Source organism: Fimicolochytrium jonesii (genome assembly GCF_025526975.1).
Source record: "Fimicolochytrium jonesii strain JEL569 chromosome Unknown EV422scaffold_1, whole genome shotgun sequence".
In the NCBI taxonomy this organism is placed as follows: Eukaryota; Fungi; Chytridiomycota; class Chytridiomycetes; order Spizellomycetales; family Powellomycetaceae; genus Fimicolochytrium; species Fimicolochytrium jonesii.
The window spans coordinates 1,661,695-1,687,797 of NW_026515668.1; the positions used below are offsets into that span (position 1 = coordinate 1,661,695).

General features: G+C 52.6%; 11 protein-coding genes across 11 annotated transcripts; 6 read left to right on the forward strand and 5 right to left on the reverse strand.

The window, feature by feature from the left end:
- Positions 1-56: 56 nt before the first annotated feature.
- EV422DRAFT_563164 (Brix domain-containing protein) lies at positions 57-1,449 on the forward strand (the record flags this gene model as incomplete). The annotated part of the gene is made up of 5 exons (XM_053072033.1): positions 57-68; positions 146-301; positions 372-695; positions 774-1,158; positions 1,232-1,449. 5 exons carry the CDS (start codon positions 57-59, stop codon positions 1,447-1,449), a joined length of 1,095 nt encoding a protein of 364 aa, XP_052930332.1.
- Positions 1,450-1,910: 461 nt separating this feature from the next.
- EV422DRAFT_25474 (HAD-like domain-containing protein) lies at positions 1,911-4,610 on the reverse strand. The gene is made up of 5 exons (XM_053065755.1): positions 4,353-4,610; positions 2,671-4,282; positions 2,480-2,602; positions 2,310-2,405; positions 1,911-2,223 (listed from the first exon to the last, which is right to left on the reverse strand). The coding sequence occupies exons 1-5, from the start codon at positions 4,364-4,366 to the stop codon at positions 2,131-2,133; spliced, it is 1,938 nt and encodes a 645-aa protein (XP_052930333.1). The 5' UTR covers positions 4,367-4,610; the 3' UTR covers positions 1,911-2,130.
- Positions 4,591-7,151, forward strand: EV422DRAFT_512578 (uncharacterized protein). The gene is made up of 8 exons (XM_053069079.1): positions 4,591-4,819; positions 4,898-4,933; positions 5,019-5,233; positions 5,311-5,572; positions 5,640-5,807; positions 5,872-6,201; positions 6,274-6,345; positions 6,417-7,151. Exons 1-8 carry the CDS (start codon positions 4,715-4,717, stop codon positions 6,771-6,773), a joined length of 1,545 nt encoding a protein of 514 aa, XP_052930334.1. The 5' UTR covers positions 4,591-4,714; the 3' UTR covers positions 6,774-7,151.
- Positions 7,152-8,609: 1,458 nt separating this feature from the next.
- EV422DRAFT_512588 (histone-fold-containing protein) lies at positions 8,610-10,082 on the forward strand. Its single transcript, XM_053069080.1, has 4 exons — positions 8,610-8,702; positions 8,761-9,202; positions 9,283-9,550; positions 9,657-10,082. Exons 2-4 carry the CDS (start codon positions 9,088-9,090, stop codon positions 9,751-9,753), a joined length of 480 nt encoding a protein of 159 aa, XP_052930335.1. The 5' UTR covers positions 8,610-8,702; positions 8,761-9,087; the 3' UTR covers positions 9,754-10,082.
- Positions 10,083-10,162: 80 nt separating this feature from the next.
- EV422DRAFT_491372 (uncharacterized protein) lies at positions 10,163-12,028 on the reverse strand (the record flags this gene model as incomplete). The annotated part of the gene is made up of 5 exons (XM_053067525.1): positions 10,163-10,442; positions 10,733-10,968; positions 11,049-11,507; positions 11,567-11,761; positions 11,834-12,028. 5 exons carry the CDS (start codon positions 12,026-12,028, stop codon positions 10,163-10,165), a joined length of 1,365 nt encoding a protein of 454 aa, XP_052930336.1.
- A 738-nt stretch (positions 12,029-12,766) lies between these two features.
- EV422DRAFT_512596 (amino acid permease-domain-containing protein) lies at positions 12,767-15,436 on the forward strand. Its single transcript, XM_053069081.1, has 6 exons — positions 12,767-13,972; positions 14,058-14,091; positions 14,161-14,265; positions 14,344-14,373; positions 14,448-14,961; positions 15,031-15,436. The coding sequence occupies exons 1-6, from the start codon at positions 13,071-13,073 to the stop codon at positions 15,180-15,182; spliced, it is 1,737 nt and encodes a 578-aa protein (XP_052930337.1). The 5' UTR covers positions 12,767-13,070; the 3' UTR covers positions 15,183-15,436.
- EV422DRAFT_512600 (P-loop containing nucleoside triphosphate hydrolase protein) lies at positions 15,437-16,950 on the reverse strand. The gene is made up of 4 exons (XM_053069082.1): positions 16,673-16,950; positions 16,500-16,591; positions 16,181-16,433; positions 15,437-16,113 (listed from the first exon to the last, which is right to left on the reverse strand). The coding sequence occupies exons 1-4, from the start codon at positions 16,680-16,682 to the stop codon at positions 15,884-15,886; spliced, it is 585 nt and encodes a 194-aa protein (XP_052930338.1). The 5' UTR covers positions 16,683-16,950; the 3' UTR covers positions 15,437-15,883.
- On the reverse strand, positions 16,951-20,034 carry EV422DRAFT_512606 (uncharacterized protein). Its single transcript, XM_053069083.1, has 8 exons — positions 19,393-20,034; positions 19,259-19,324; positions 18,962-19,167; positions 18,705-18,895; positions 18,313-18,610; positions 18,002-18,240; positions 17,442-17,895; positions 16,951-17,351 (listed from the first exon to the last, which is right to left on the reverse strand). The coding sequence occupies exons 1-8, from the start codon at positions 19,597-19,599 to the stop codon at positions 17,051-17,053; spliced, it is 1,962 nt and encodes a 653-aa protein (XP_052930339.1). The 5' UTR covers positions 19,600-20,034; the 3' UTR covers positions 16,951-17,050.
- A 550-nt stretch (positions 20,035-20,584) lies between these two features.
- On the forward strand, positions 20,585-21,673 carry EV422DRAFT_25602 (uncharacterized protein). The gene is made up of 2 exons (XM_053065767.1): positions 20,585-21,259; positions 21,340-21,673. Exons 1-2 carry the CDS (start codon positions 20,733-20,735, stop codon positions 21,446-21,448), a joined length of 636 nt encoding a protein of 211 aa, XP_052930340.1. The 5' UTR covers positions 20,585-20,732; the 3' UTR covers positions 21,449-21,673.
- Positions 21,674-21,897: 224 nt separating this feature from the next.
- Positions 21,898-22,317, reverse strand: EV422DRAFT_491265 (uncharacterized protein; the record flags this gene model as incomplete). The annotated part of the gene is made up of 1 exon (XM_053067518.1): positions 21,898-22,317. One exon carries the CDS (start codon positions 22,315-22,317, stop codon positions 21,898-21,900), a length of 420 nt encoding a protein of 139 aa, XP_052930341.1.
- A 2,337-nt stretch (positions 22,318-24,654) lies between these two features.
- Positions 24,655-26,038, forward strand: EV422DRAFT_25632 (Alpha/Beta hydrolase protein). Its single transcript, XM_053065768.1, has 6 exons — positions 24,655-24,926; positions 24,997-25,008; positions 25,067-25,195; positions 25,258-25,604; positions 25,660-25,749; positions 25,813-26,038. The coding sequence occupies exons 1-6, from the start codon at positions 24,809-24,811 to the stop codon at positions 25,906-25,908; spliced, it is 792 nt and encodes a 263-aa protein (XP_052930342.1). The 5' UTR covers positions 24,655-24,808; the 3' UTR covers positions 25,909-26,038.
- The last annotated feature ends 65 nt before the right edge of the window (positions 26,039-26,103 follow it).

Consider the following 26,103-nt stretch of genomic DNA (forward strand, 5'->3'; position numbering starts at 1 on the left):
CAGTTTGTTCGGAGACAACCCGCATTGTGCACAGCATTCTCAGTGAATAGCACAAGATGGCCAAAAGGGTATGCAGAAGAGAGTCGCTTCGACGATAAATGATAGCATATTCGAAGCAAAGCGCTAACCGTCTGTCTGTTTGTAGAAAAAGAAGAGGACGCACGTCAAGCCCGACGAGGCAGCTATCGCCAAAGTCCCGAAATCCTTCGTCATCAAGGTCGGGCCGGTCGGGAGGAGTCTGGCGCACTTGGTGAAGGATGTCAGGAGGGCTATGGAACCGAACACGGCCATGAACCTGCGGGTAAGTCTGGTAGTATGAATTCTCAAACGAGAGTAGTGAAATGGTGACTTACGACCGTTGGGTTCTGCAGGAACGCAAAGGCAACAAACTCAAAGACTTCGTCGCCGTCGCCAGTCAACTCTCCGTCACGCACCTACTCCTCTTCTCACGCACGGCCGCCGGTGTAAATCTCCGAATTGGGAGGTTGCCACGCGGTCCCACCCTCACCTTCCGCGTAACGTCGTACGGTCTATCAACCGACGTGCTGGCGTTGCAGAACAGGCCGAAATCGCCGGGATTCGAGTTCAAGACGGCGCCGTTGGTGGTGCTGAATGGGTTTGGTGGGGACGACAAACATGTCAAGTTGATGGCGACTATGTTTCAGAATATGTTTCCGCCGATTCAAGTCCAGACGGTGAGTCGGGGAAATCGGCGATACATCATGTATCCCTCCTTGGGAACGAGTGAGCTCATCGAACTTTCTTCAAAAAAGATGAAACTCGCCGACGCCCGCCGCGTGATCCTCTTCAACCTCAACAAAGAAACCAACGAAGTCGAGTTCCGGCACTACACCATCAGCGTCAAAGTAACCGGCGTCAGCAAAAGCGTCAAAACCATTATCCAAACCGACGTTCCCGACCTCGGGCGCTACAACGACATCAGCGACTACATCCTCAAAGGCGCATTCGCATCCGAGAGCGATGTCGAGGATGCCGGTGAATCCACCGTCACGCTGTCGCAGAAGTATATTGGGAAGGGGAATAGGCAGGCGGAGCAACGCGCGATTCGGTTGGTGGAGATGGGACCGAGGATCCAGCTGTCGCTTTTGAAGATTCAGGCGGGGCTTTGTGAGGGAGAGGTTATTTATCACTCGATTGGTATGACACATCCCCGCATGTCTCACCGTCACTTCCCTTGGTCCAGCCGCTTATACATGTGTTCTGTTTTTAGTGCAAAAAACACCTGCACAGGTCAAGGAACAGGAATGCCGTCTCCAGAAAGCAAACGCTGAACGGGCCCGCCGGAGAGCTGAGCAGGAAAAGAACGTTGCAGCTAAGAAGCAGGCTGAGGGCGGTGATAATGACGATGATGCGGAGGAGGCGGAGGAAGAGGAAGACGACGATGATGATGCTATGGATGTCGACGAGGATGAAGGGGATGAGGAGTAGATACCGGCTGTAAAGACCTTTCTTCGTCCGCTTGCGAAGGACATACCCTGTCGCCTGCCAAACCGGAGATGGAGTCGGAGAACGGGGAAACCTGCTTCCCATCTTCGTAAAAACGACTTTCGAGGCGTCTTTGGGCAGTCCCGCCAAGCTCTCACTCGCGGCCATGAGTGAAGCCCCCCGCACAGTCGCATATCCCTCGTCGATGGAGTCCCCCGTCCTTGACACCTCACATCAATAAGCATAGTGTCAGAAAGAAAACATATGTAGCACCACCTCTTTTTGGGCAAGAAGCAAAATCACGAAAACCGTAGATAGTCCTATCTAGCAAATCCTATATATTTATCTTTTCGCAAGGAAATCTGCTCGCTGTTTCCGCCGTTGGTACATGAGAAACGGAGCAAGCAAAAAAGCGGAGGGAACGCGATTGATAAACGGGGATAGACTGAACCCTACGCCGTCCAATCCTGATTGTTTGCACGACGCCCGTGATGACTTGATAGTTCGGATGTCCTGCGTCCACCAAGATCGGGAGAGGGCCTAAACCGTATCAGCAGTGCATCCTCAGGCATCGTCTCAGCCACAAAGTTCGAAGGATACGCCGACCCAGCCTCATCGAGAAGGGAGTTCTGTGCCGGCGGGCTCCGGCGGCGACTGTCGCAAACGGAACATGCATACAAGCTCTCACAACTCCGCCAACTGCCTCGCATCATCATCCGTATAACCCAGCAGGTACAACACGTTCCGCAAACTGGTTTGGTTGATTCGCGCTCGCGCCTGCGCCACGAAGAAAGACAGAAAAACCCGGTATCAGTATTCAGTGTGCGTGAAAATACGCTACTGATGATCAAACCACAACGCACCTCCTTTTGCACTTTCGGTTTAGCGTTGAACGCGATCCCCAGCCCAGCGGCGGCGAGCATCCAGAGGTCGTTTGCTCCGTCACCTACTGCGATGACCTACACATTCAAAGAAGAGGTGTCAGAACGAACTCAAGCGTCAGCAAAAGCATTGCTGCTACATGGTGCATCACCTGCTCAGGTCCAATAGACTCTGCTTGGGCGATGACATCCAACAGCTCGGCTTTCCGCATCCCGTCGACGATGGGGCCGTGGGTTTCGCCGGTCAGTGTCTGGCCGTCTGGTGAGACTTTCAGCTGATGAGGGGCGGAGAGGAAGAGATGAGCAAGGCTGTCATCCGAGAGACGGTTAGAGATCCACCAACCTGATTCGCAAAAGCATAATCCAAGCCCAACTGATTCTTCACATGCAGCGCCAACGGCATGAACCCTCCCGAAATGACCGCAAGCTTGAATCCCAGTTTCTTCAAAGCTTTACACAGGAAATGCGCACCCTCAGTGAACGTCAACTGCGCCTTAACAGTCTGCAGAGCTGAGACGGGCGTCCCCTTCAACAACCGCACGCGACGACGCAGGGATTCCTTGAAATCGATCTCGCCGTTCATCGCCTGCTCGGTGATCTTCGCGACTTCCTCGACCACACCGGCGTGTTTGGCGATCTCGTCGATGACTTCCTGCTGGATGAGTGTAGAGTCCATGTCAAAGATGACGAGACGTTTGTGGCTTCTGTACACGTCGTTGAGCTGGATAGCGACGTCGGTGCCGTGTTCCATACTCAGTTGGAACAGTTGGCCACGGAAGCGGTCGAAATCGACTTCGGGAGGCACGCTGAGGCGGTACTCGACGGAGCAGAGTTGCGAGCGGGCGGCGGATAAGCGGGTCATTTTTTCGACGGAGATGCGCTCGTCGAGAAGGAGACGCGTCCATGCATGCAGGAATGTGCAGGAGAGCCCGTTTTGGTTGAGAACGGTGGCGGTGTACTTGATGCGGTCTTTGTAGGGGGCGTCTTCGAGTGAGCTTTCGACTGGGTCGCCTTTGTTTGCGTCTTGGACGTCAAAGAAAAGGGTTGCGTCCCATTTGCGTGCGGACTCTGCAAGATCCTTGAAGAGGTTTACGCTCTCCGACCGCAAACGGATCAAACAGCCGAATGTGACGTTATGGTATAATCGAGAAAGCACAAAGTCTTCCATCTCGCAGTTGTTCGTGGCCAGGTTCTCCAGCACCGCGTCTATGATGTCCGTTCCATGCGGTCCGGCCATCGTCACCAGCAGCTTCTGTTGAGGCAGTAATGAGGATGGTGGGAAGTAGCCGTCCTTTTGTGTTGCTGTAGGCTTGGGTCCTGGAATCGACAACCCTTGGCGTGTAAGAACAGGGCTGGCGGGCGGCGATGAAGTGTGCGTTCCACCGGCCGCTACGCCGCTCAACTGGTCAATCAGCTGCTGTTTCAGTTTCGACAAAGTCTCTGATCGGTAAAACGATTTTGTGGACATCGATCTGATGTATTGCTCGGCCAGATGGAACCCAGAATGTCTGTCGTTCTTCTTCAGGATCTTTGTTATCCCAGTGTAGTTGAGGAAGACAAATTTCTCAAGCCTGACGACATCCTGCAGCTGCTGACTCAACCGAGCCATGTCCGCCTTCTGGCGCAGTACATCCAATGCAGCGCCATTTGACTTTGCTGTTCCTTCGAACTGCCCTGTAAGCGCCTTTGCCTCGCTTTCGTAGAAATCGGCGAACTTGTTCACCTCCTTGTCCAACAGACGAAGGAACTGCGCTACAATGGGTTGCAATTGCGCTGCCCTGGTCTCGAACAGGCCTGCAAAGTCTGTTATGGGGGCAGGCCCAGACGAGGCGGTTGAGAGGGTGTTCAGACTACGTGGCTTTACTTTCTCTTTGATGAAAGTCTTCAGAACAACGTAGTCGACGCAGTGCTTGGACCAGTCCGGTGAGAGGCTCGAACGGCGTTCCGTCAAGTATCTGTGAAAAGATGAGTGAGTAGGGCTGGGCGATGGGTAGCCCAAGCGGGCTCCGTTCTCACAGCACTCACTTTCCGAACTTCATGGCGGTGCGTTCGAGGACTGACCAAGCTCGGAGGACTACGATGGAAACGGAGAGTCCTGGACTGCCTGTATTTTGGAATGAGTGACAACAGGGAGCTTGCGGAGTCTTGGGGAGCTATTTGTTGGGTGGATGTCGGGTGTGTGCTGAGGGTGGAGATTTGGGCAAGTTTGGGTGCCCAAATCGTCAGTCTGCGATCTCAGAACGTGCGCGCGCGAAATAGAGTACAGTAGCTTCCCGATGCTGTCCTGATTGATGAGAGTCCTCGGGCGAAAAGCGCGTCCTCTCAGACCCTCTCAGACTTTCTCGCAGCCTTCCTCCACAAATCTTCACTAGGAACAGCCTCCCGTCATGGCCAGTTCCCCCCTGTCTCTAACTCCACACGATATCAAGCGTTTGGAGGAAGACCCGGTCTTGCTTCGCTACCGCACCGGCGGTGGTCTGGCACGTCTCTTAGTGAGTGAAACAAGTTCTTTAGACAAAGGCCGAAAACTTACTTCTTTCTCATATGGACGCTGTCTCCTCTGATACAAGACCCCAGAAAAAGTTCATCAACTGCGGGTTATCGACGTAAGCAGAATTTCCGACTTGAACTCCTGGAAACGCTTTTCAATTCTCCTCACGCGTGCCTTGTACCAATTTTTTCCTCCAAAAGCTCACAGCTATCATTAAGTTCTTTCGCGATGAGAAGCATCAGCAAATCGATATGCTAGGGAAAAAAAGTCAACTTGTCGCAACCGTCAAAAGGGCATTATGGCCATGGAACAACCTCTCGCTTTCCCAGGCTCCACCTCCTCCACCTCCTCGTCCGACCCAACCGATGGGAGCCAGAGGGCGAGCCCCCATACCCGCAGAGCTGGAGAACCTATGGTAACACTCGGAATCTGCGCATTTCAAGTGAGGCATCCTTAGGGACGAGTGTTAACCCAACGGTTGATACATCTCAGGACGAAACTCCCTTCCGCACATCATTTGAACTACGAGCTCATCAACCCCTGCGCTTCGCAATGGGTGTCGTTTCCAAAGGGACCGTCAGGACGAGCGCTGAGGACTACTCTCTCGCGAGACGTCATGTCGCCGACCTCGATAGCAGAAGACGCTATACGCTTTCACTTGTATCTGTACGATCACAGCCGTTTCCAATTCCTCACTGGACGGCATTGGAAGGAAGGGTACTCCGCATCTATCCTTGGTGCTCCAGTTACGGTGGTGAGCTGGCATTCCCGGTATTGCAACGCTCCTTGATGAGCCCTCCTGATTCGCATGCTCCTTCTAGGAAAGGTACAATCAGCTGCAACCGTTCCTGGACGTAACCCATATCAAAGATCCGATATTCACACAGCAAACGCAGACGGGCGTGGTCCACGTTACCACCACATTTCCCCACTATTTCCAGTCAGGCCTCTTGGCGGTCGTATGCTTTCGACGGCTGCCAATGGAGCAGGTAAGATCAAGTCGTCAGAAGCCCTTCATCACATTGATCTGCACTCGCTAACATCTACATTCAGACATTATGTAAAGTGTTCGCACAAACATTACGGCATCACAACATCAAGGATCTCCCAGAACTCGCCACAACATCGCACGGACACGAGGCAGCAGGTTATTCGACATTCAAGAAGCTGGCTCTCACGTCTCTAGAAAGGGCAAAACAGCTTTTTCAGGAGCACGTAGCTAGCAAACCTGAATACGTGGGCTTCAAAGGCCCGGCGGCCCAGGACGACGATATTGAGATGGGCAACCAGGTTCTATCGTTTCAGGATCCGCTAACGCTTGCGCGTATAAATCTTCCGTGCAAGGGTCGGACGTGTAATCATGCGCAATGCTTCGATTGCGAGGTGCGCTGGTTTGGAGGTTTTTCAGCATCGGCGTTTCTCTTCCCGGCTCCTAACCTATATATACACCTGTAGGCTTTCATCTCGATGAACCAAGGCGCGATCAAGTGGAAATGCCCAATATGTTCGAAACCAGTGGAAGGAAAGGTAAGCCGTTCTCTCCACGCACAATATCGCCAACCACAGTCCATCTCACACCCGACATCTCAATCATCCAGGACCTCCTCATCGACCCCACATTCACAAACACCCTCACAAACTACCCCGACGCCGACCGCTGCATCATCCTCCCCAACGGCCTAACCGCGCCCTTTGAAACTTCACCAGCGCCCCGCACCGTTACCGCGATCATACAATCACCATCACAATCGGCGATACCCAACCCAGCCTCGACGAAACACCTTCTGGCGGAAGTCATCGATGTAGATGATGTGGAGGTAGACCTCCCACCGGCCAAACAAGCAAGGATTGGCTCTCCGAAAACGAAAAAGAATAAGAGTGCGGCGGCGGTTGCGGCACAGGTGCGGCAGCCGATATTGCCGGCTTGGAGTGGGAGCTTTATTGCTATCGATTGATTGAGCGACCGGCTGGATTCCGTCGTTCGGCGATAGTGCTCCGCAATTTTTTTTTGGCGAATATATCTTAACAGAACAACAGTATTGGCGTATACCCCTTATTCTCAATCCCGTGCTTGTACTGTATGTTGTGCTTCTTGTGTTTACAAGCTCTCGTCGTCTTCGTTCGCGCCTTTGAAATAGATACTCATCATTGCCTGTCCAGAAGTGTGAACTGGCAGGTCGCAAAAGTGCAAGGCTCAGTGCGCACATACGTTCGCGCAGTCGCGTCGCGAGGCAGGAAACAAGTCCGCCGGCGCTTTTTCCACAGCTCCTTTTTCTTGCCCGTTCCCTGCCATCAAAACAACAAACCATAACCAGCAATCCTGAGAATATTGGGCATCACTAAACAGGGTATGGGGAATCGCGTGAGCTACTTTATTTGACTTGACAATCAGTAAAGTGTGGACTTTTATCATTAGAAGTGCTGGAAGCGAAATCCTTCAAACACACGTTCAATCAGTAGAAGTTTTTCCCATCCGTGTTCTGGAAGGTCTATCCGCTGTGGCTCACTCCAATAGGTATGCTTGGTACGTTGTGAAAGTTTCAGGTGGGGGAGCCTCAAACTGATTGGTGGAGCGTTGATTTTATTCTATGCAGCACTTAGGGCTTCAAATTGGACCAATGCGCTTCCCCTGCACATTCTAACTAAATTCTGAATCACCCGATCGATGCAGAGAGCTTAGGGGAACCATCCCATATTCACGGATTTCAAATCGCGCAAAAACTGAGGGACTTTCCCTAGTTAGACGTCGCCGAAACGCGCTTTTTTAACGTTGGTAGGTCTATGCTTTGGCGGGTTCTGCGGCATGCAATACAAACACTATCTAAAATCTGAATCGACAGATCTACGCGGCGGGGGTGTAAGAACCATTCCGTATCCACAGATCTCAAATCGCGCAAAAACTGAGGGACTTTTCATTGTCGCCCGTCTTTGCAAAAAACCGTTTTTCGTCGCCCAGGTAGACATGACCTTCTGTGGGGCCCGGTGCAGTCAATACACACGCGATCTCACATCTGACCCAACAGATCAACGCAGTGGGCTCCAGAGAACCACTCCATATTCACGGATTCCAAATCGCTCAAAAACTGAGGGACTTTTTCTTGTCGCCCGTCTTTGCAAAAAACGCTTTTTTCATCGCCGAGGTATGTCCCTGAGACTATTTGCTGATGGATGCAAGCCGCTAACGTCTGAACGTCCTCCTAGTGCCATTTCGGTCCTCACTGACATCGAGGTTGACAGGGGGAGAGGCCGCAGCGGTCATTGCTTTACAGGTTACGGTCAACTCGACAACCGACGACGGCGCAAGAGGCATCCAACACCGTGAGGTGTCCCGACGTGGCTTTGTACACCACGCTTGGGAGTCCTGGCGCGCAACGAGTACGCTTTCATGCTGAGGGAAATCTTCACGGTCTCACGCACTCCCTAAGTTGCATCGCAAGGAGGGGGTCAGCCCTGCGTGAAAACTGTGTGAAGACCTGATGCTGAGGCCTGGAGTATAGGTGATCTCTCTCTCTTGCTTTGTTTGTTTGTTGATCAAGCCAAGTGTGCCTTCCCGTGTGGCCCTGGAATCTGCGTTGCTCTTCCTGTGGATGCTGCATGCACCGCGGCGGGATGGCCGCACTTGGAGCAAAGGGCCTATGCCGCAACTGCCCCAAAATCACCGGAGGTCATGAAGGTCATCATTAACCACCGTAACACCACCGTACAGGAATGGAGCCGTACTGGGACCCCTGGGGATTTGATGATGACGATGCGCAGGTTTCCTTAGATTAGTGTTTTCTTTTGTTTTTGTTGTAATAATAAAAAAAGTAATGAGACAGTTTTGAAGAGCGGCCTCCTGCGCACATTATGTACTAGAATGGTTGGGGGTCCATGTCCATATTCACAGAACCAGTGGGGTTCAAAGAGGGGGGATGGTAGTTAAGCAGCTGCCTGGCGACGGTGGCGATGGTCGGCGACCCGACTGCGCAAACGTATGTGCGCACTGAGGTGCAAGGAGGAAAACGGTTTTCGGACACAGGCGCGCGGTCGGGCTCGGTTTTTTCTCGCTTAAGATTCTCACTTTGCTCAAGGTTGCGGCGTCCCACACAATCCATTGACTCCTAGACAGGGCTGTTCCCGCCGAAGCATCTCGTCAGGGTCCACCCAAATCTCCGGACTCGGCAGCCAACGCAAAACCGACAAAGGAAGACGCGCTCATCACAAGCTCAGACGCTGGCTCAGACTGCTCAGACGCTTGCACCACATTTTCCCGGACCCGCTCTCACAACGATGGTCCGCACAACCCCAAGCAAGGGAAAGGGCTCCAGTTCAGGCACCAACCTCGCCAAACGCACAGGCGGCCCTCCAGGGAAACAGACTGCCCGGAAATCCATCGGTGGACGGAGTAAGTGCCTTCCTATCCAGGGTTAGATCATCGTCTAGACGCGTCCCCTCATAATCCCCTCCTCCCCTCCTCCAACGCAGCCCCCGCAAAAACAACCAAAGCAACCCCCCACAAACCCCACCGCTACCGCCCGGGGACCGTCGCCCTTCGCGAGATCCGCAAGTACCAAAAATCGACCGAACTCCTGCTCCGCAAGCTCCCCTTCTCGCGGCTGGTGAGGGAAGTCGCGGCGGATTTGGCGAGCTTGGAGTTTGGCGGGGACGGGCAGCCGCCGAGATGGCAGGCGCAGGCGATCATGGCGTTGCAGGAGGCGAGTGAGGCGTTTTTGGTGCATTTGTTTGAGGATACGTGAGTTTGACCTTCTTTGTGCTTTTTTGTATGGGTTTTCGAGGAAGTGATTGGGGTTACTGAGCGTCTCTCCTTTTTTTTTGGTGTGGGTTTGGCACTATGATAGGAACTTGTGTGCGATTCACGCTAAACGGGTGACCATCATGCAGCGCGATATTCAGCTGGCTCGTCGTATCCGTGGGCCTTGGGGGGGTCTCGGGTAAACCTTCAACATTTCCGGGCTTCTGCGGATTGAGACGGAACTTATGGGAATGTTGACGCGGGAGAAGGAGGTCGGGATATCATTTTCTGGAGTGGACAGGGGGACGATTCTCAGAGTCAGGGAAATTCCTGTGGATGATAGATTGAGGGAATGGAGAAGGGGTTATTCGGGCGTGTGTTTCCGCACGAAAGGCGCAAATTTAGGGAACAGCTTGCACGTACTGCTAGAACGGAGGAGGAAGGCGGGAGACCATTGTGGTTATCGTCAAATTAAGAAGTCAATCGAAGCGAATGCAAAATCCACAAACAAACGCGGCACGTAAAGTGAAATTGTGCTTTTCAACGAATGTCTTATCAACGAATAAGCCAGTTGCGCAACATCTGTATGTGGGGTATGATAATACAAAAACGTCAAGGCACAACCGCCTCAGCAACAGCGCCTTCCCCCGGCTGTCTGATAATCCCCTTCATAAAGCTGAAAAACCGGACACCATATTCAGCGGGCGGGACAGCCGAGATGCCGTGCGCGTCCTGCGAGAAGGATTTCCAAAGATGCTCGATGGATTTGACAATGTCGTACGTGGTGAAGATGTCGATGGTGCCGAGGTAGTAGAGTTTGTCAAGGGGTTGGTCGTGGTCGTCTGAGGCTTGGTAGCCGCCGTCGTCGGAGTAGAAGATGCATGTGGCGCGTCTGATTGCAAAAGTAAGAGAGGTTGCGCTCAGTAAGATTGTAACCGATCTTAACAGACAGTCCGGCCCCGACGGACTTGGTCCACTCACTCTGGTTGTTCGTTCACATCCGTCACATCCGTCACTTCCGGTGAGTCAACCAAGTCCGTCGGGGCAGGAAGCACCTGCCGACCAGCAGCAGCAGCAGCGTGTACCCCATTCGCCACCGGGGTCGTCATCGAGACCGTGGGGTCATTTCGGGGATTGCGGGACGAAGTCGTAGAATGCACGCCCATGGATAGTCGGTGTGACGAGTGGGGTATGCTTGTTGCCGACGTGTTGCGCTCGTCTGGGGGTATTGTGACGGAGCCGGCGCCGGGGCGAGACATCATGAGGGAGGCGACCGTCACTTGCCTTGAGAGGGAGGCGTCGGGGTTGGGTTCGTATACTGCGAGGGTTTTGTCCCGAATGTTTTCGGTATTGCCACGTTTCATATCATGTATGCCAATCAGCAGTGAATAGTCCATAATTTTGTGTCGGGCAAGAAACTGAAGCAATAACAAAGGCATGATTCGTTAGGGACCAACAGCAGCCCGAGACCGTTATTTTTTTTTTATTTTTTTTTTACCTTCATATCTTTCTCCAACTGCTCAATAAAAATCTTCGCCTTCGTCGGCCCCAGCTCCAGTTTCCGCTTCCGATTCAGCCAATTGATATCCTTCAGCACCGCCCTGGGGTCATCTTTCGCCAGTTCTTCCGGGAACTCGCGTCCCACTCTGGATCCTTTTAAATCATACATTTCGTGGATGTCCTTGTTAGGGGGGAATACATTGAGCATGACAACAAAGTGCAGCTTGCGGTTGCCCTTCAGTTTCACGCGGTGGAGACCGAGAATGCGGCAGAGGGTCGTGTCGGGATTCGTGCGGCAATGTTCATAGTACCAATGTATGAAACCCATGAAAGCCTTCTTCTCTGCTCTTTTGATCGTCTTGATGATATACCGATAGTCGGAAGAGTAGTAAAAGAAACTCCCACTCTTCCCTGGACTACCCAACTCTGAGAGAACGTACTTCCCAGTCAAGGAAAGCTGGAAAACGTGTTATCAGCAAGAATCCCTGCATTCCAGCTTGAGCAGGGAAGGCATACCAGGTACTCCGCCGGATCGATGTTGAAGGCGTCACGCACGCAGCGGAACACCCATGGAGCATAATCTTTGAACTTGAAGTCGTAGCGAGATGATGGGGTCAGCTCGGTCCCAGCAATGTCAAATGTCATCTTATGGCTTGCTATGAAGTCTTCTTTAACCAGAACGCGTGATGGCTTGGCTTGACATCGTGATACCTGGGTAAATGGAGTGGATGGGTTACTAAGATGAAGAATTGTTATCCGAAAGGCGGAAGACAATCTGCTCACCGAAACGCGGATGCCCATTAACATGTCGTACATCAAAACAAAATTCTGATGCCCCTCCTTCACCGGCGTCCCCACCAAAACCTCCTTCTCCGACTTTTGACGCGTCAAACGCCGTACAAACTTGTGATCTCCCTTTTCTTTGTCCGTCAAGTCCGTCTCGATCCCTGAACTCTGTTTCTTATGTGACGATGTCATCCGCCTTCGCGGCGATGATGACCCAATTTCGCTCAATGGAATCAGATGTTTGGAGGTGCTCAGAGCTTCTTGACGCGGTGAACCGACAGAATGAGAGGTGCCTTTCATGGAGGGTTTCATCTGCTGCTGATTACTGACAGTCGGACCTGAAAAGCTGTTGGGTCGCTTCCGTGGGTCCGATGGCAAGCGGGAGTGATCTTGCGGCAGCCGTTGTAGCTCAGCAACAGCTGCATCTGCTTCTGACAGCTGAGAAAGCTCGACTTTCGATTGGCTCGACGGGAAAGGGTTGGTAGCGGAACGTTTTCTGCTGTGTTCCGCTTGAAGCGGGACGGCGGACGCGGATGTGGCCGGTGCCGTCTTGGCGGTATCTGCCATATTTTCCACAATATCGCCGTTGCTGCCACCCACCGCTTCATCAACATCAAGAGATATGGACCTTAGTGGCAGTGCCTTAAACGATACGCGAAGAGTCGAGCTGCCCAAGGGGTCCGCGACCTGCTGTTCATGATGAGCATGGCCTGTTCCCATAGGCAACGGCTCCACCCGATTTGAGTGAGACAGTTTGGATAGTATGCGCGTGAGTAATTGGGTTGGGTCGACTATCGTTCAAGTATAGATCCTGTTCTCCGACGCGATTTAATCGCCTGTCGTTCTGCAAGCAGCCCGTCGTGTGCTGCGTCGTGTGTAGGAAAGGGGGTGCAGGTTGTCTGTCGACGAATTCGTGTTTAACGTCGAGGAGGTTATCGAATTCGAGGAAGAAATCCCAAAGTGCGCGAGGTCCGCGGTCCGTAAGGGCTCGCCGCATCTCCGACTCTTCTTCACCGCCCTCTTCGCCGTTCCCTTCGCTCCCTTCTTACTTCCCCCACCATTTTTGAAGACCATTTCACAGACATCTTGATTCGACGCATCCATTATCGGGGTGTCCACCACAGCATTCCCGGACCAGACGGACGGCTCCGGAGGGGAGATTTCCTAGACTTTCCCACTCACATTACAATTGTCGTCCAGCCACGTTCCGTTCCCCTCAACGAAGCCTTCCAGGATGTCAACTGACTTCGACGGCGACTTTGACGATGAAGCAAATACCCCCGACTTGGATTTTGAGTTCGAACGAGACTTGGACTTTGACGACCTGCTAGAAGATGACATCAATGAGCTCCTGCCGCCGGGAGATCGTGTACATACGTCAGGGCGTCAAAAGCCTTCAATGAGTTTCGACTTGGGGCCGCACAACCAGTTTCTTATTCCACTCTCCTCCACCATCTCAAAGTCGGAAACCGATTTACCAAAGCATATCTCCTTCTGGTCCAGCCTGTCGCTTATCGTCGGGATGAGCATTGGCAGCGGAATTTTCGCGTCACCGGGAGTGGTGTTTGAACACAGTGGGTCTGTGGGTTCTGCCCTTCTGGTGTGGGTGGTGGGAGGCGTGCTAGCCATCGCGGGAGGCCTGTGCTACGCTGAGCTCGGAACAAGTATGCCGTCCAGTGGCGCTGAACATCCTTACTTGCTGCGTGCGTTTGGGTCGCTGCCTGCGTTCTTGTTCGGATTTTCCGGGGTAACGGTGACACGGCCAGGATCAGTCGCCATCATCACCATCATCTGCGCTGAATATATCGTGCGCTTGCTCATGTACGCCAATCCGACAGAAGCCCCACCGGCATACCTGATCAAGCTGATTGCACTTGTATCCTTGATTGCACTGACGCTGTTAAACTGCATTTCAACGAAACTCGGAACACTGGTTCAGGATGTATTTACCGTACTCAAAGTGGCTTCGCTGGCCATCATTGGGGCGATTGGCATCGTAAAGCTCCTGCAATCCGGAGCCTTTACCAGCACAATAGCAGAAGGGCGGGAGGCTAAGCCGATATTTGAAGGAAGCTCGTCAAATCCAGGAGATTATGCGCTGGCATTGTATTCTGCGTTATGGGCCTATGACGGATGGTTCGTCTTATCACTTTGAGATGAAATACGCTTCACAGGTCAATGACGACCAACCATCTCAGATAACGTCTCGATGGTTGTACAGGAACAATCTGAACCTAGTTACAGGGGAACTGCAGGTAATAAAGGCCGGCTGAAACCAGGCGGTCTTTGGTAACGTACGTCGTACTTATCGCCCCGTTCGCTAGAACCCATCTCGGGACCTTCCCAGGGCTGTCATACTGGGACCGTCGATTGTGATCGTAGCGTACGTGCTCGCCAACATGGCTTACTTCACGGTCTTGCCGGCCACGGTGAGACTCCATTTCCGAGCCGTTTTCACACACTCTAGCCAGTGCTGACCCTCATGATACACCTCCTCTAAATTACAGGTGATCACAACCTCCAACACCATAGGAATGGCAAGTGGCCTTTCCATTCGGTTCTGGCCTGAAGCCAATGAACATGGCCTAATCTCTTAGTCCCAACGTCACAGAGCTTCGGCAAGTTCGTATTCGGCCACGTCGGCGCCATCATCATTCCCCTAGTGGTAATAGGCTCCACCATAGGCGCCAGCAACGCCTCCATATTCAGCGGCTCACGCGTCGCCTACGTCTCTGCCCGCGCCGCCCACCTCCCCAAATTTCTTGGCAAAATTCACCCACGGTTCCGCACCCCCTTCAACGCCCTTATCTTCCAATCCGCCTTCTCCGCCGCCCTCATCCTCTTCGGCGACTTCCGCTCCCTCGTTAATTTCTATTCGATGGTCGCGTGGTTCTTTTACTTGCTAGCCGTGCTGGCGCTGCTGAAGCTGAGGAGAACGGAGCCGCATATGGAGCGGCCGTATCGAGTGTGGACCCCGGTGGCGGTGGCGTTCTTGGTCTCGGTGGTGTTTTTGATTACGTTGAGTGTGGCGGAGGCACCGGGGGCGGCTGTGAGCGCGCTGCTGTTTCTAGGGAGCGGCGTGCCGGTGTGGTATGTTGTTGTGTATAAGAAACTGGGGTGGGAAGGTAAGCTAGACGGTCTCCATCTTCGTCGTAATTGCCCTGGGCCATCCTCACTGAGATTTACGTACTTAGGGATAGCAGAACGAATTTCAACGCCATGCGGAATTCTGCTGCATAAAGCATCGACGTTCTTGCCAACGTCACTGGCGCCGCGAAAGTGGACGTTTGGAGGATACCGGCGGCAGGCCTCGCAGGAGGACGGGATGGAGATGGAGGAGACCTGACGCTTCGCTCGCACGTAACTCATACCGGAGCAATGGACGTAAGACACATCCATGCTACGGGATGTGTCTCGCAACGTTGCGATTTACCTGTCCCTCTTTTCTGTCAATTGTACATAGTATCTCAATGGCATCGGAACTGTACCCGATAGCCCTCTCATCTCACATAACGTTCTGTTTCGGGCTTCGTGTCAACATTTGCATGGCTTTCCATTGAGTGATCGGAATCCTAATTCATATTCTGCATACGCATCATGTCTTCGTTCAGATGCTGGCTCGCTCTTCATTGGAAAAAAAGTCGGATGAGATGCTATTGCACCAGAAAATGAAAGAAAGTGAAGGCTATGGCGCAGAGGTGCATTCGGATCTCCCAGTCGACATGACCGACATCATCTACCGTGGCCTCTTGAAGCCCTCCCCGGGTTTCGCTCTCCACAACTCCGTCGATCCCGCGAGCGTCGTCGGCGCAGCTTTTGACGGACTTCCTGGTCGCAGCCCAAACATGCCTGCGGGCGGTATCCTCCTCCGCTGCATCTCCGGGGATATATTGCTCTGGCCGGACATTCCAGATCCAGATAGATCAGGTGCAGAAGCGGAGAGGTTTGTACTCGAATAGCCGTGTGAGAGTGACATTGGAGTTCTTGTTTTGGAGTCGATGACGCCGTCGAGGAAGGAATCAATGCGTTCGGTGACAGGATTGAGTGCTAGTGGTTGGAATGTGGACTACATACGTCCTGCCATGAGTGACTGACGCGTAGACCCACACTGATTCGGCAGCAAGGGCATACCAGGTTGATGCAGTCCCCTCCATATTCATCCGCAATACTCGTCCGCCGTCTTTGTAAGGTGTCGGTGATCAGATCCGTCTTTGTCCCCACCACCAAAATCGGCAGCATCGGTCTTGACTCTCCTACACGCACATCGACGTCGAAATCTGAGAGGATTCCATGAGTGCGCCGTAAAAATACGGCCCCCAAATCCAAAAATCTACCACCCCTCACCATTCTTATACATTGAGTCCCGTATGGTAGGCAGTGGCGACATAGTCCCAGATTTGAACGTGGCCGCGTTGAACACCTCCGCTATCCATCTCCATAGATTCTGGTATGATTTCTTGTTGGTTGCGTCGTGGACGAGGATGACGCCGTTTGCGTTGGGGTAGAAGATGGAACGGGAGTTGCGTTGTTTGGAGGAGCCGCCGATGTCGAGGAATTCGACGAAGTAGTTGCGGTTTGTTCGGGTGTAGCGATGTATCTGGATGAGACGGCTTCGGTGAGTATTGCCCTCGTCTGCGGGAACCCCAAAGATGCAGTGTCCCACCTTGACGTCTACACTACACCCTACGGTATGCACCGGCGTCCGCAGTGGCTCGCCTTGACACAGTGCGTGTACGAGACTGGTTTTGCCTACACCTGGAAGATGGGCAATAGCAATTTGGGTCAGAAAACAGCCCTACTTGTTCTATGAACTTTGGGGCTTGACTCAAAACGTACCGACCAGCATCCCCGACCACTAATATCCTGATCTTGTCCGTTGGGTCGAACGTCGTTGTCAAACCGTGTTCGTTCATTGAGCCCCTTGACATGTTGGAGAGTTTTGCTGAACGGAATGCCTGGGTCGGAATGAGCGAGAAGTCCCACAGTCGCGAAGCCTTTGACGTGCCCTTTCACGAATTTTACGAATCGGCAGCATCGGCCTTGACTCTCCTACGTACAGTACAGTACAGTACACGGCGCACGCACCTCGACTGTGGGTTGAATTGGAACTGACGCGCCAAACTGGAACTGACGCGTTTCGCATTGAACGACGATTCGAATCTGGGTCCAAATTCAGAACGCCGCAAGCGCTACATATATTTGATGTATGGGATCTTAATGTATGGGATCGTAAATTGTACTCCCACTTCTGTAGGCGCATGCCCAAAGAAGCTTATATTCTCTCGATGCGCCGTCACGACCGCCGTCATCAAGCATCCCTATTCTCAGCCAGCGCGCCCATGTTCCTCCGGGGTTGGTACCCGGTTGCGCTTTCGGCCTGGGACACACTGGGCCGCTTGGTTTTGGTGCTAACGAGAGCTGCAGGGAGAGATTGAACGATCGGCTCTGTGAACCAGGAGAATCAAGCTCAAAGCACAGATGAAACGTACATGCGTTTTTCCGGATGCCAGCCGCGCTATTTTCGAAGAAGTTCAGAGCGATCGTCAGATGGAAAGTACGGTAGCGCATAGCATAGAAAAACGGGGGAGTAATGGGAGATACTTACAAAGCCCTGACCATGATGGCGAACGCAGTCTCCAAGGAAGCAATCTCCCGAATCAGGCTCCGGGAATCGATGGTCCCATCCTCCAAGAATCTGAACTTCATTTGCGTAACCTCGCCCATATACAACCCAAGAGCCTTCAGCGGGACAGTAAAAGCCACAGAGGTAGCAAGGGTGAAGACCAGCGCAGTAAAGCTCAGGCACACGATGACAATAATGCTTTTGATAATGGATTTGTCGATCGCGGCAAAGAAGTCGCTTCGCGGAAAGGCGATCACGACTGTCCATTTGCTGCCGGCATCGTCGATGCTGATCTGCTCCGCCGCGATGTACCAGTCCTGTCCGTCGTCCAGGCGGGCTTTCATGACCTCAGGTCCCACGACGTTGAACAGACCTTTGGCCTTGAGATACTTGCCGACTTCGGCGATCCCCGGGTGCCAGGTTTCATCGATGGCGTCTACGAGACGGACATGAATGTAAGCGGATGTACGGGAAATACCATCGCCCAGCCACAAAAACAAAACGGATGCCGTCAGGGTCGGAAACGAGTAAAATTTACTTACACACTGACGTGGGGGCTAACATTCGATTCTGACTGACAGCCGCGTTCGGAATCGATGATGCAATCAGAGTTCCCGCCTTAAACGGGGGAGTCCCTTTCGCATCAAAAATGAAGATAAACGAGTTCTTTGAGGGAAGCAGTCGTTGAATGTAGGGCTCCAGAGATATGAACATCAATCCGCCAACTTGACATTGATGGGTCGGCGTGGGGCTGCTGCCATAAATGTTCACCGCACTCATTCTGATATAAACATGTGTGAGTTTTCGGCCGCTGTTTGTAGCACATATGCTCCGCACAACGCTTCATACGTACGCCAAAATCGCGCCGTATACATTGGAGTAATTCCACTTAGTCTTCCCTTGCGCCCGAGGTGTGCTTGACACCAGGTCCATATAGAAAGGATCGGCGCTAGCGTTGTAAATCGGATCCCCGGTATATGTCCAGATGTTATTGAGGAGTTCCGAAACCCGCGCCGCTTTCAAGAAGTTCGTGATGTTCTTTGTTTTATCCCAGAAATCTTGGGTGTAACCCTCCATGAGAATATTCACCGCTTGAGCAGATAGTTTCACGCCGTTCTGATCGACAGAGTTCTTGTAATAAACGTTACGATCTGGAAAAGAACGAGTGTAAGAGGAAGCCTGACGAGAACGCCGTCGTTGCTTCCTGCCCAGGCCGGGTCCTTCTTCATTCCATCCCTACAATACCTGTTCTCTCCATATGGTTGAAAGTCCAATATGCACCGAGCGGGAGCAATGATTGCAAATCGGCAAGGGTGCCAAAGGGCCCGTCATTGATGGGCATCTCCGATGCAAGGCTCCATTTGCTGACGGCGAAAATGGCGTTGCCGAACCCGGGAGTCGAGCCGGGGGCTCCCGTGTTTACCAAGCATGTGATTCTGAAATCCACGGCAATGAACAGATGGGATATTGTTGAGGACAATGCCACTGTAGACACAACTCACGTTGCCACATCCGGGTTATCAAAGCTAAGACGAATGAAATCCTTCAAGAAGTCGCTCCCGACCAGTGGCGTCAGCGTCAGATTGCGAGGTTGAGCCGCGGTTGAAACGACCGAAGTGGTCGTGGTCTTCAAGCCAAAGTTTAGACCAAGTTGACGGTAATTGTTGGTGGTAGTCACCAAGCCTTCCTTTGCGGCTTTCAAAGTCAGCTACAGGTTACGAGCAATGAAGGAAAGACGATGTCAAAATTCGATGCCCGCTGGTCCATGAGAAATGACATTGCACATAGGTGGCGCTTACCATTGCCATCACTCCCGCGCTATCCTCGCTGTTCGAGTAGGCGTTGGTGATGAAAATCGTAGATGACTGGCAACAGTGAAATCGAATTAGTGATGATTCCTCCAATGCCAACGAGTACCATCGCGGGAGCTTACCGGGACAATAACGACTGTCAGAATCATGATAATAATAGCAGATTGCACGAGCCACAAGGGCAGGCGGATTTTCTGATACCACTTCATGTCTTTCTGCTTGGCTGCCTCTTTGGCGAGGTCGGCCGGGTTGAAGTCTGCGCCGCCAGTACCAGCTTCAGGGTCTTCAACCGTCGGACTAGTCGGACTAGTCGGACTAGTCGGATCCATTATAAACCGATTTTGCAAGAGAAATCAAAAGCGGTAGAAGAGGTTCGACTTTGAGGTTCAATTCAGATGCGATGTTGAGGATGGCCACTGAGTTTTATGAGGCACTCGACCACTGTGCGTTGCGCCGTTGCCACACCTCTCGCCTTCAATAAACATGGTCATGGTTTGTGAATCCAGAAGCTTCTGCCCCCGCCTTCGGAAAAACTGGCCTTTTAGGCCAAAGTCTAAATCTTGAGCTATATCGGGAGAGTGGTCGGCGAGATTCACATCTTGGAACTGATGCCGAAAACACGAAGGTGAGGAAAAGATCACAAAACGGCGAATCTCGCCGACCAATCTCCCGAAGATGAGGACGGTGGAAGTTTGAGAAGTCGAGACTGTGCAGCCAGGGAACAGAAAGCTGTGCTGAGCCATGGAACATACAGCTGTAAGGCGACTGGGACATCTGGGACATGTACCGGTCGCGTCGGCACATCCTTTTTTAATTCCCCATAATAACCACCCCCCTGGCCCCCCCTGAAATAACTCACGCCAAACTCACGTGAGTAATCGATGTTGATTTCAATTATAGAGAGGGGGCACAGCTTTATGGACCCTGCCAGATATCTGGTTACGACGCCCCAGACACAGGCACAAGTCGCCGGCCCCGATTGAACGCGCTGAGGCCGTCAGTCCCAACCCTAACCCTGTCAGTTTTACGTCACTTGCTGGTTGTCCCAGTCTTTGGTGATTTTCGTTTCCCTCTCCCACACACACAGGAGAAAAATGATGTATGCAAAGAACTCCTCGGAAGAATGGAGGATACAAAGAAAATAAAAAAAGAATGGTTGTTATGAAAGTATGCCAGTTACACGCCAGGAAAGTCTATATACAGTACGAAAAGCTGTTCAGTACTTCGTAGCTCCGCCACCACTTCCCCCCCACACTGCATGAGTCCTCTTTTCACACTGTCGATATAAGTTGCGGACTGTTTCCAGCGGGGTTTTGGCCCATTCCTCCTTCAGGGCAGCTGCCAGGGAATGCTTTCCAGTTAGTAATGGATTCCTCTGCCGCAGTTTAGTTTCCGGAATCCACCACAAGCGCTCTATGATGTTGAGGTCCGGTGAACGTGGCCAGTCAGGCAGGAACTCGCAATGCTTTTTCTCAGCCTTGGGGGCTCTTGTGTGCTTGCTTGTATGGGGGGGTGCTCCATCCTCTTGAAAGACGAGCGCAGGGTTCCACACTTGGTTTACTTTCCACCAGAGAAAGAAGTTTTTGTCTACGATATGGTCACAGTAGTATTTACTGTTGACCTTTCCCTCGCAGAAAACAATGGGGCCAACCCCATACCAAAAGATGCATCCCCAGATCATGACGGTACCCCATACTGTTGCACTTTTGGCGCCAGGTTTTGCCGGGAATATTTCTCTCCTTTGCTACGCCAGATCAAAGTCCTTGTCTTGGAGTACAGGGAGAAGAAAGATTCATCGGAGAAGACCACGTTCTTCCAGTCTTCACGATTCCAGCGCAAGCGGGCTTGTGTCCAGGCATGCCGCAAGTCTAGCTTCCTCTCATCTAGAATAGGTACACCTCCTTTGTTATCGGTTGGCAGTGACCGCTTCACGCCGAGTCGCAAGACTTGCAGGCCGGCTCTGAGAGAAAGGAGGGACCTGGCAATACTGTATGGTATTGGGTGATCCCCAAATCCGAGTCCGAATTCCAACAATGAGAGCCTCTTAACCCGACTCTTAACTCATCCAGCTCAATGGATCGCATAGATATGGGCATGCCGAATCTCCGCCTAATAGAAACATATATGGATCAGGGGGCAGCAGGTGCATTTGATAGCAATCCATCCGAAGCCGTCTGACGAAACGCCATGGACATTTTTCGATCCACTCAAGACAACATGCACAGGAACGGAAGGCCCACACTCCAGGATCGCATTCGTCCAAACCTCAAAATATATGACATAATGAATTCAGAGGGACGACGATCCATTACAGCCACGAGAAGAGTTCTAAGGAGTCAAAGGGGGATCATATACAAAGTGGTAGTAAATAGAAGGGCGATAATCGCATTTTAAATTAGCCCGGCTCTGCGGAAATGTCAAACGGGTATTTGTCAAATAGAGCTGAATGAAGCTCTGTTTCCTCCCTCCTCTTTCTCTTTCGTCTTGCGTAGGCTCGTGGCTGCGCTGAACGCTTGCCGCGGTTTTGGGCCGGTCGCGCCTCCTCCATGACGCCTCCTCCATGATTCCGCCGTGTGACCTTCGCTATCGGATCTCGTCTCCCACGCCCATATCCCTCCAATTCCCCATCAGTCCATCTGCGAATCGTTGCTCAAGCTGCGCTTCTCTGCACATTTCTTCGCCTTGCCGTGCCTATGCAACGCGTCCTGGCGAGTGAACCCCGTCCCACAATGATCGCAGTGGAAAGGTTTGAAGCCGTTGAGGTGCGTGGCAGAATGGCGGCTGAGGTCCTGCCGTCGCAGAAACCGTTTGGCACATTCGGGGCATTCGAAGCGGCGTTCGCGGTCTGGTTGTGGTTCTTTCGGCTGCTGGGTTTGTGGGTGGGGTTGGGTGTGTGGTTGGCTTTGGGCGTATGGTTGGCTTTGGGAGTGCGGCGGAGTGTGGAGGTCTGGATCCCGGTGTAAATCTGCTATCTTGGGTGGAGGCTCGTACGCCGTTACTGCTGGGCTCGCCAACGAGTCGGTCTCGGCTACCTGACTGACGTTCATCAAAGGAATTCGTGGATGAGACAAGTGATGTGATGAATACATTAACGGCCGCTTGAACATCAGGTTGCTGTTATGGTTGTTGTTGCTAGATCTTTGGCTTGTCCTATGCATTGCGAGTTCCGGCGCTGGCGTGGCGAAGTATAGCGGATGACCAACTTCGATTATGTCCTCTCGCATCGGATGTATGTCGGGGTACGGTCGAGAGCCTGGTGGGATCATGGCCGGATCCCGCGATCGAAGCTCGGCCAGCGACGGTGGTGGCGCGGGAATGATGATCGTTGACTGGGGATCTGGCTGGTGCTCGAATTCTCGCGACATGGTATGCATCGGATGCATCGGATGCATCATGACCGGGTATCGTGATGAAGGGCCGGGAAGACCAGCAGGAACCGGCGGAGGCGGTGTTCCTGCTCCTGATGCCGCCGTTGCGTAAGTGGGCATCGGAGATGGGAAGGGTATGTGATAGTGGTACGCCGGATTGTTCGGGAGGGTATTTGAGGCCGCGTGAACGGAGGGATGCTGATGAAATCCGGCATGTATGGATGGAGGGTGGTTTGCTGCTGACGAAAGCGCCAGTCGCTTGGCAAAACTGTCCACACCACTTTCCGCGTGCTGAGGACGATAGGATTGAGGCATGGCCTCCGGCACCGACGAATGCGTGCTGTGGGGCCCATGGTTTGGGGCGGAAGATGCCATTCGACGGACGTGTCCCGAGGGTGACGGTGGGGGTATCGCTATTGGGATGGAACCATGCCTTGGTGGGGAACCGGTAGGTAGGTGGTACTGAAAGTGTTGCGGAGATGAAGTATAAACGACATGTTTTTGATCTAACGCATGCCGTCGGTGTTCATGTCGTGGGTGATGCGCATCACGATCAGGCGTGGGTGAATCAACCGACGGATGCGCCACCCCGACGCTGGAGTACGGCACATAGCCTCGAGCAGTCCGGTCCGCCTCATGCGACTCGCTTCTGGGGTGCGCAACATTGAGCGTCCAACCCGTGTCCGGATGGTAAGAATGCTGCGATGTTGGGGTTTCGGGACCCCACGGAAGTTTCCGTCGATTGTCACGCATCCCCTCCAAAAAGGAAGAGGCACCGGCCGCGAAGTTTCAAGAAATCCTCACGCGGTTTTCGTCAGTCTGCCTCCGAGGGAGACGGTTTACAGCTGTAGCGATGGCTATTGGTCTTGCTAACGGTCTACTTTCTCCACCAGGTCTGCCCAGAGATACGCCACGAAACCCAGGTCTATGAATCACACTCAACGACGCATACCATGCACCAGCGGGCGAAGCCGAGTCACTTTAGTCGATGCAGTTGAGGAAGCGGCCGTGCGAACTGGATGTTGGTGCGAACCCCCTCTAGATCTAGTCCGTTGTTACGACGGCGAGCAAGGGATGGTAAGCGTCGGCTCCGTGTTCCAAACCCAAACGATGGATGGTGTACGGAACGGCAAAGGGTCCTCCGTCGTTGCTAAACTTCGAACGAAGTATCGTGTAGCCACGCTCAAGTGATTGCTCAGCACGTACTACGACGCCCCGTCTGAGACGATGAAAGCACCGCCGCCCCTGCGATTGGAGAGGAGGTTCCGAGGATGTGGATCTTTTGAGTTGATCGATGCCGTGCCAAAAAGCCTTTGGAGCTTGCCTCAAACGTGCCGAATATCAAATCTCTCAAATGATCGACAGCGAAGGAAGAGGATAGGGAGACGCCGTTTTTCTTGTTTTCTCGTGTCCCCCTTGACCAACGGCAACACGGAGCGCAAATGAAGGGGGGTTTGTCTGAATGGGACTCTCAATGGAGGCGTTGGCAAGCACTGTACACGTATGTAGTAGTACGATGCGGGGTATATGGGATGGGGCTTCAACAAAACTTGCACGGGTCTGCAATAATGACGATTCTTTTGAAGCAGACAGGATGCTGGGCGAGAGGTCACATCTCGTTTACTTTACTATTATACCCCTTCGCGCACAGGCGAGGCTATATACGGAGGCCAGCGACAATTATACAGCCATCAAATTTTGCACCGCCCAACGAGACACAACGGGCCTGTGCATTACCGCGGTTCTGGATCGCTCAATCTCCGACCCACGGTTTCTGGGTGTTTCATTTCTATACCCCACGCCCATTCTGCCGCGGCTTCTCGCTTTGATAAACATACATATGACATTACTAAAGATTTAAGGAAGCCTTACGAAGGGTTCTCCTCCAAGCCAGCATGTTCTGGTCCTGGAGTCCTGACCCTGACGCCTCCGATATATGAGCTGTCGACTATAAAACAACGGCTGTCGACTTTGGCGTACGACCATGGTGATGGATATGTTCGACCCCCTTGGATGTCGTCCCGTCACGTAGGCTATAAGTGTACGTCATTCTCAGGATTGTGACGATACCAGCGCACAGGGTTGACCCAAGGTTCGAAGGTCGACCCGCAAACTCGCAAACTCGCAAACTCGCAAATTGCAACTGTTCACTACTATTACGGGGTACGTAATGAAGGCAACGCAAAAGGCAGGGCCGGTTCCCAAGGAGTTCCCGAGCGTGCAGTTTCTGTACAGCTCCAGCCCGGATGGCGTAGATACAAACTTACTCGTCCTGCTGCACGGTCTTGGTGAGTTGCCAGATCTGGTCTCGCTTGAGACGGCTGGCCCATGCTGAAGTTCCTTGTGCCCCGTGTGCAGGAGATCAGCCAGGTATGTGGATAAGATCGGAGAAATTGACGTCCGGAGGAGGCAGCTGAGGCTTTTCCAGCCAATTTCATGCAGTTTGGGAAAAAGATGCAGTTGCCTCAGACAGCGTTGTTGGCCATCAAAGGGCCTTCGCCCATACCGTTCTTCGAGGGTACAGGGTGGGCACCGGCGTTTGATCAGGAAGGGAATGGCAAGTGATATTTAATGAACGGAATCTGCGCTCCATATGTTTTCCTGACAGAAACCTGACAGAAATCCCTCCATCGGACCGAGCCGTACGCGACGGCATCAAGAAAACTCGCGGATTGTTAGCTACTTTTCTGGAAGAAGCGATCCTTACTGGGCAATCGACATCCAGAAATCGTTGGCACGCGAAAAATGTCTTCCTTCTTGGATTTTCGCAGGGGGGCGCTGCCGCAGTAGATTTGGCGCTGCTCAACGGGTCCGTTGTTCTTGGAGGTGTGGTCAGCATCTCCGGGTTGCCTTCGCCAGAATCATACCCGCACCAGAATACGTTGAAGCCGAATTTGGGGTTGAAGATTCTCGTTACCCATGGGAGTGCAGATGAAACCTTGCCGAAATCTGAATGGAAAGCGCGGGTAAGTGGGTTCGTTAATGCCAATTCAAGTGGGGTTCGTTAATGTTCGCCAGCAGGCCGCTTTCGTGCGAAATCTCGTCGGGACAAATGGAGAGCTCAAAGTTCATGAGGTTGCGGGGAAGGGACATGGGATGCCGACAACTGAAGTAATAGTGGTCAGCGGGAAAGGTTGCTGTCCCGGCCGAGATTCTCACGACATTGCCTTGCAGACGGAGATGCGAGAAATCATGAAATTCTTTGGTGCAAATCTCGGTTTGCGGAATCTAGCATTGGAAGCCATGTCGGATGTGTATGAGGTTAAATAAGGGGAGTCATAAAGACACAATCGTATCGGCAAAGAAAGTCTCAGGAAATATTCATCGTAACTGTACCCCAATACCCAAACATAAAGGAAAACCATCTACAAAGTCAATTGTGTTTATAAGGTGGGAAACAAGAATCGCTCGGTCATACCTCGCTTGAATCATATGGCGTCGAAACAAAACATCACAAAACAAATG

What these genes read in the sequence shown, in the direction of transcription:
- EV422DRAFT_512600 (XM_053069082.1), bottom strand. An exon ending in GGTGTAGTGTAGACGTCAAG is followed by an intron (nt 16,434 to 16,499) that starts GTGGGACACTGC and finishes CGTCTCATCCAG; the next exon opens with ATACATCGCTACACCCGAAC. An exon ending in GGACTCAATGTATAAGAATG is followed by an intron (nt 16,114 to 16,180) that starts GTGAGGGGTGGT and finishes GAATCCTCTCAG; the next exon opens with ATTTCGACGTCGATGTGCGT.
- EV422DRAFT_25602 (XM_053065767.1), top strand. Translation starts at nt 20,733, where the DNA reads ATGCTTTTTCTCAGCCTTGGGGGCTCTTGTGTGCTTGCTTGTATGGGG. An exon ending in AGGAGGGACCTGGCAATACT is followed by an intron (nt 21,260 to 21,339) that starts GTATGGTATTGG and finishes TAACTCATCCAG; the next exon opens with CTCAATGGATCGCATAGATA.
- EV422DRAFT_512596 (XM_053069081.1), top strand. Translation starts at nt 13,071, where the DNA reads ATGTCAACTGACTTCGACGGCGACTTTGACGATGAAGCAAATACCCCC. An exon ending in TCACGGTCTTGCCGGCCACG is followed by an intron (nt 14,266 to 14,343) that starts GTGAGACTCCAT and finishes TCTAAATTACAG; the next exon opens with GTGATCACAACCTCCAACAC. An exon ending in CCTCCAACACCATAGGAATG is followed by an intron (nt 14,374 to 14,447) that starts GCAAGTGGCCTT and finishes CCAACGTCACAG; the next exon opens with AGCTTCGGCAAGTTCGTATT.
- EV422DRAFT_25632 (XM_053065768.1), top strand. Translation starts at nt 24,809, where the DNA reads ATGAAGGCAACGCAAAAGGCAGGGCCGGTTCCCAAGGAGTTCCCGAGC. An exon ending in GTTTGATCAGGAAGGGAATG is followed by an intron (nt 25,196 to 25,257) that starts GCAAGTGATATT and finishes GAAACCTGACAG; the next exon opens with AAATCCCTCCATCGGACCGA. An exon ending in ATGGGATGCCGACAACTGAA is followed by an intron (nt 25,750 to 25,812) that starts GTAATAGTGGTC and finishes ATTGCCTTGCAG; the next exon opens with ACGGAGATGCGAGAAATCAT.
- EV422DRAFT_25474 (XM_053065755.1), bottom strand. An exon ending in ATTATGCTTTTGCGAATCAG is followed by an intron (nt 2,603 to 2,670) that starts GTTGGTGGATCT and finishes GCCCCTCATCAG; the next exon opens with CTGAAAGTCTCACCAGACGG. An exon ending in AGTCTATTGGACCTGAGCAG is followed by an intron (nt 2,406 to 2,479) that starts GTGATGCACCAT and finishes TTGAATGTGTAG; the next exon opens with GTCATCGCAGTAGGTGACGG.
- EV422DRAFT_512578 (XM_053069079.1), top strand. Translation starts at nt 4,715, where the DNA reads ATGGCCAGTTCCCCCCTGTCTCTAACTCCACACGATATCAAGCGTTTG. An exon ending in GTGGTCTGGCACGTCTCTTA is followed by an intron (nt 4,820 to 4,897) that starts GTGAGTGAAACA and finishes CTCTGATACAAG; the next exon opens with ACCCCAGAAAAAGTTCATCA. An exon ending in GCAGAGCTGGAGAACCTATG is followed by an intron (nt 5,234 to 5,310) that starts GTAACACTCGGA and finishes GATACATCTCAG; the next exon opens with GACGAAACTCCCTTCCGCAC.
- EV422DRAFT_512606 (XM_053069083.1), bottom strand. Translation starts at nt 19,599, where the DNA reads ATGGATCCGACTAGTCCGACTAGTCCGACTAGTCCGACGGTTGAAGAC. An exon ending in GATAACCCGGATGTGGCAAC is followed by an intron (nt 18,896 to 18,961) that starts GTGAGTTGTGTC and finishes CGTGGATTTCAG; the next exon opens with AATCACATGCTTGGTAAACA. An exon ending in GCCATCATGGTCAGGGCTTT is followed by an intron (nt 17,352 to 17,441) that starts GTAAGTATCTCC and finishes CTTCGAAAATAG; the next exon opens with CGCGGCTGGCATCCGGAAAA.
- EV422DRAFT_512588 (XM_053069080.1), top strand. Translation starts at nt 9,088, where the DNA reads ATGGTCCGCACAACCCCAAGCAAGGGAAAGGGCTCCAGTTCAGGCACC. An exon ending in GAAATCCATCGGTGGACGGA is followed by an intron (nt 9,203 to 9,282) that starts GTAAGTGCCTTC and finishes CCTCCAACGCAG; the next exon opens with CCCCCGCAAAAACAACCAAA. An exon ending in GTGCATTTGTTTGAGGATAC is followed by an intron (nt 9,551 to 9,656) that starts GTGAGTTTGACC and finishes GCACTATGATAG; the next exon opens with GAACTTGTGTGCGATTCACG.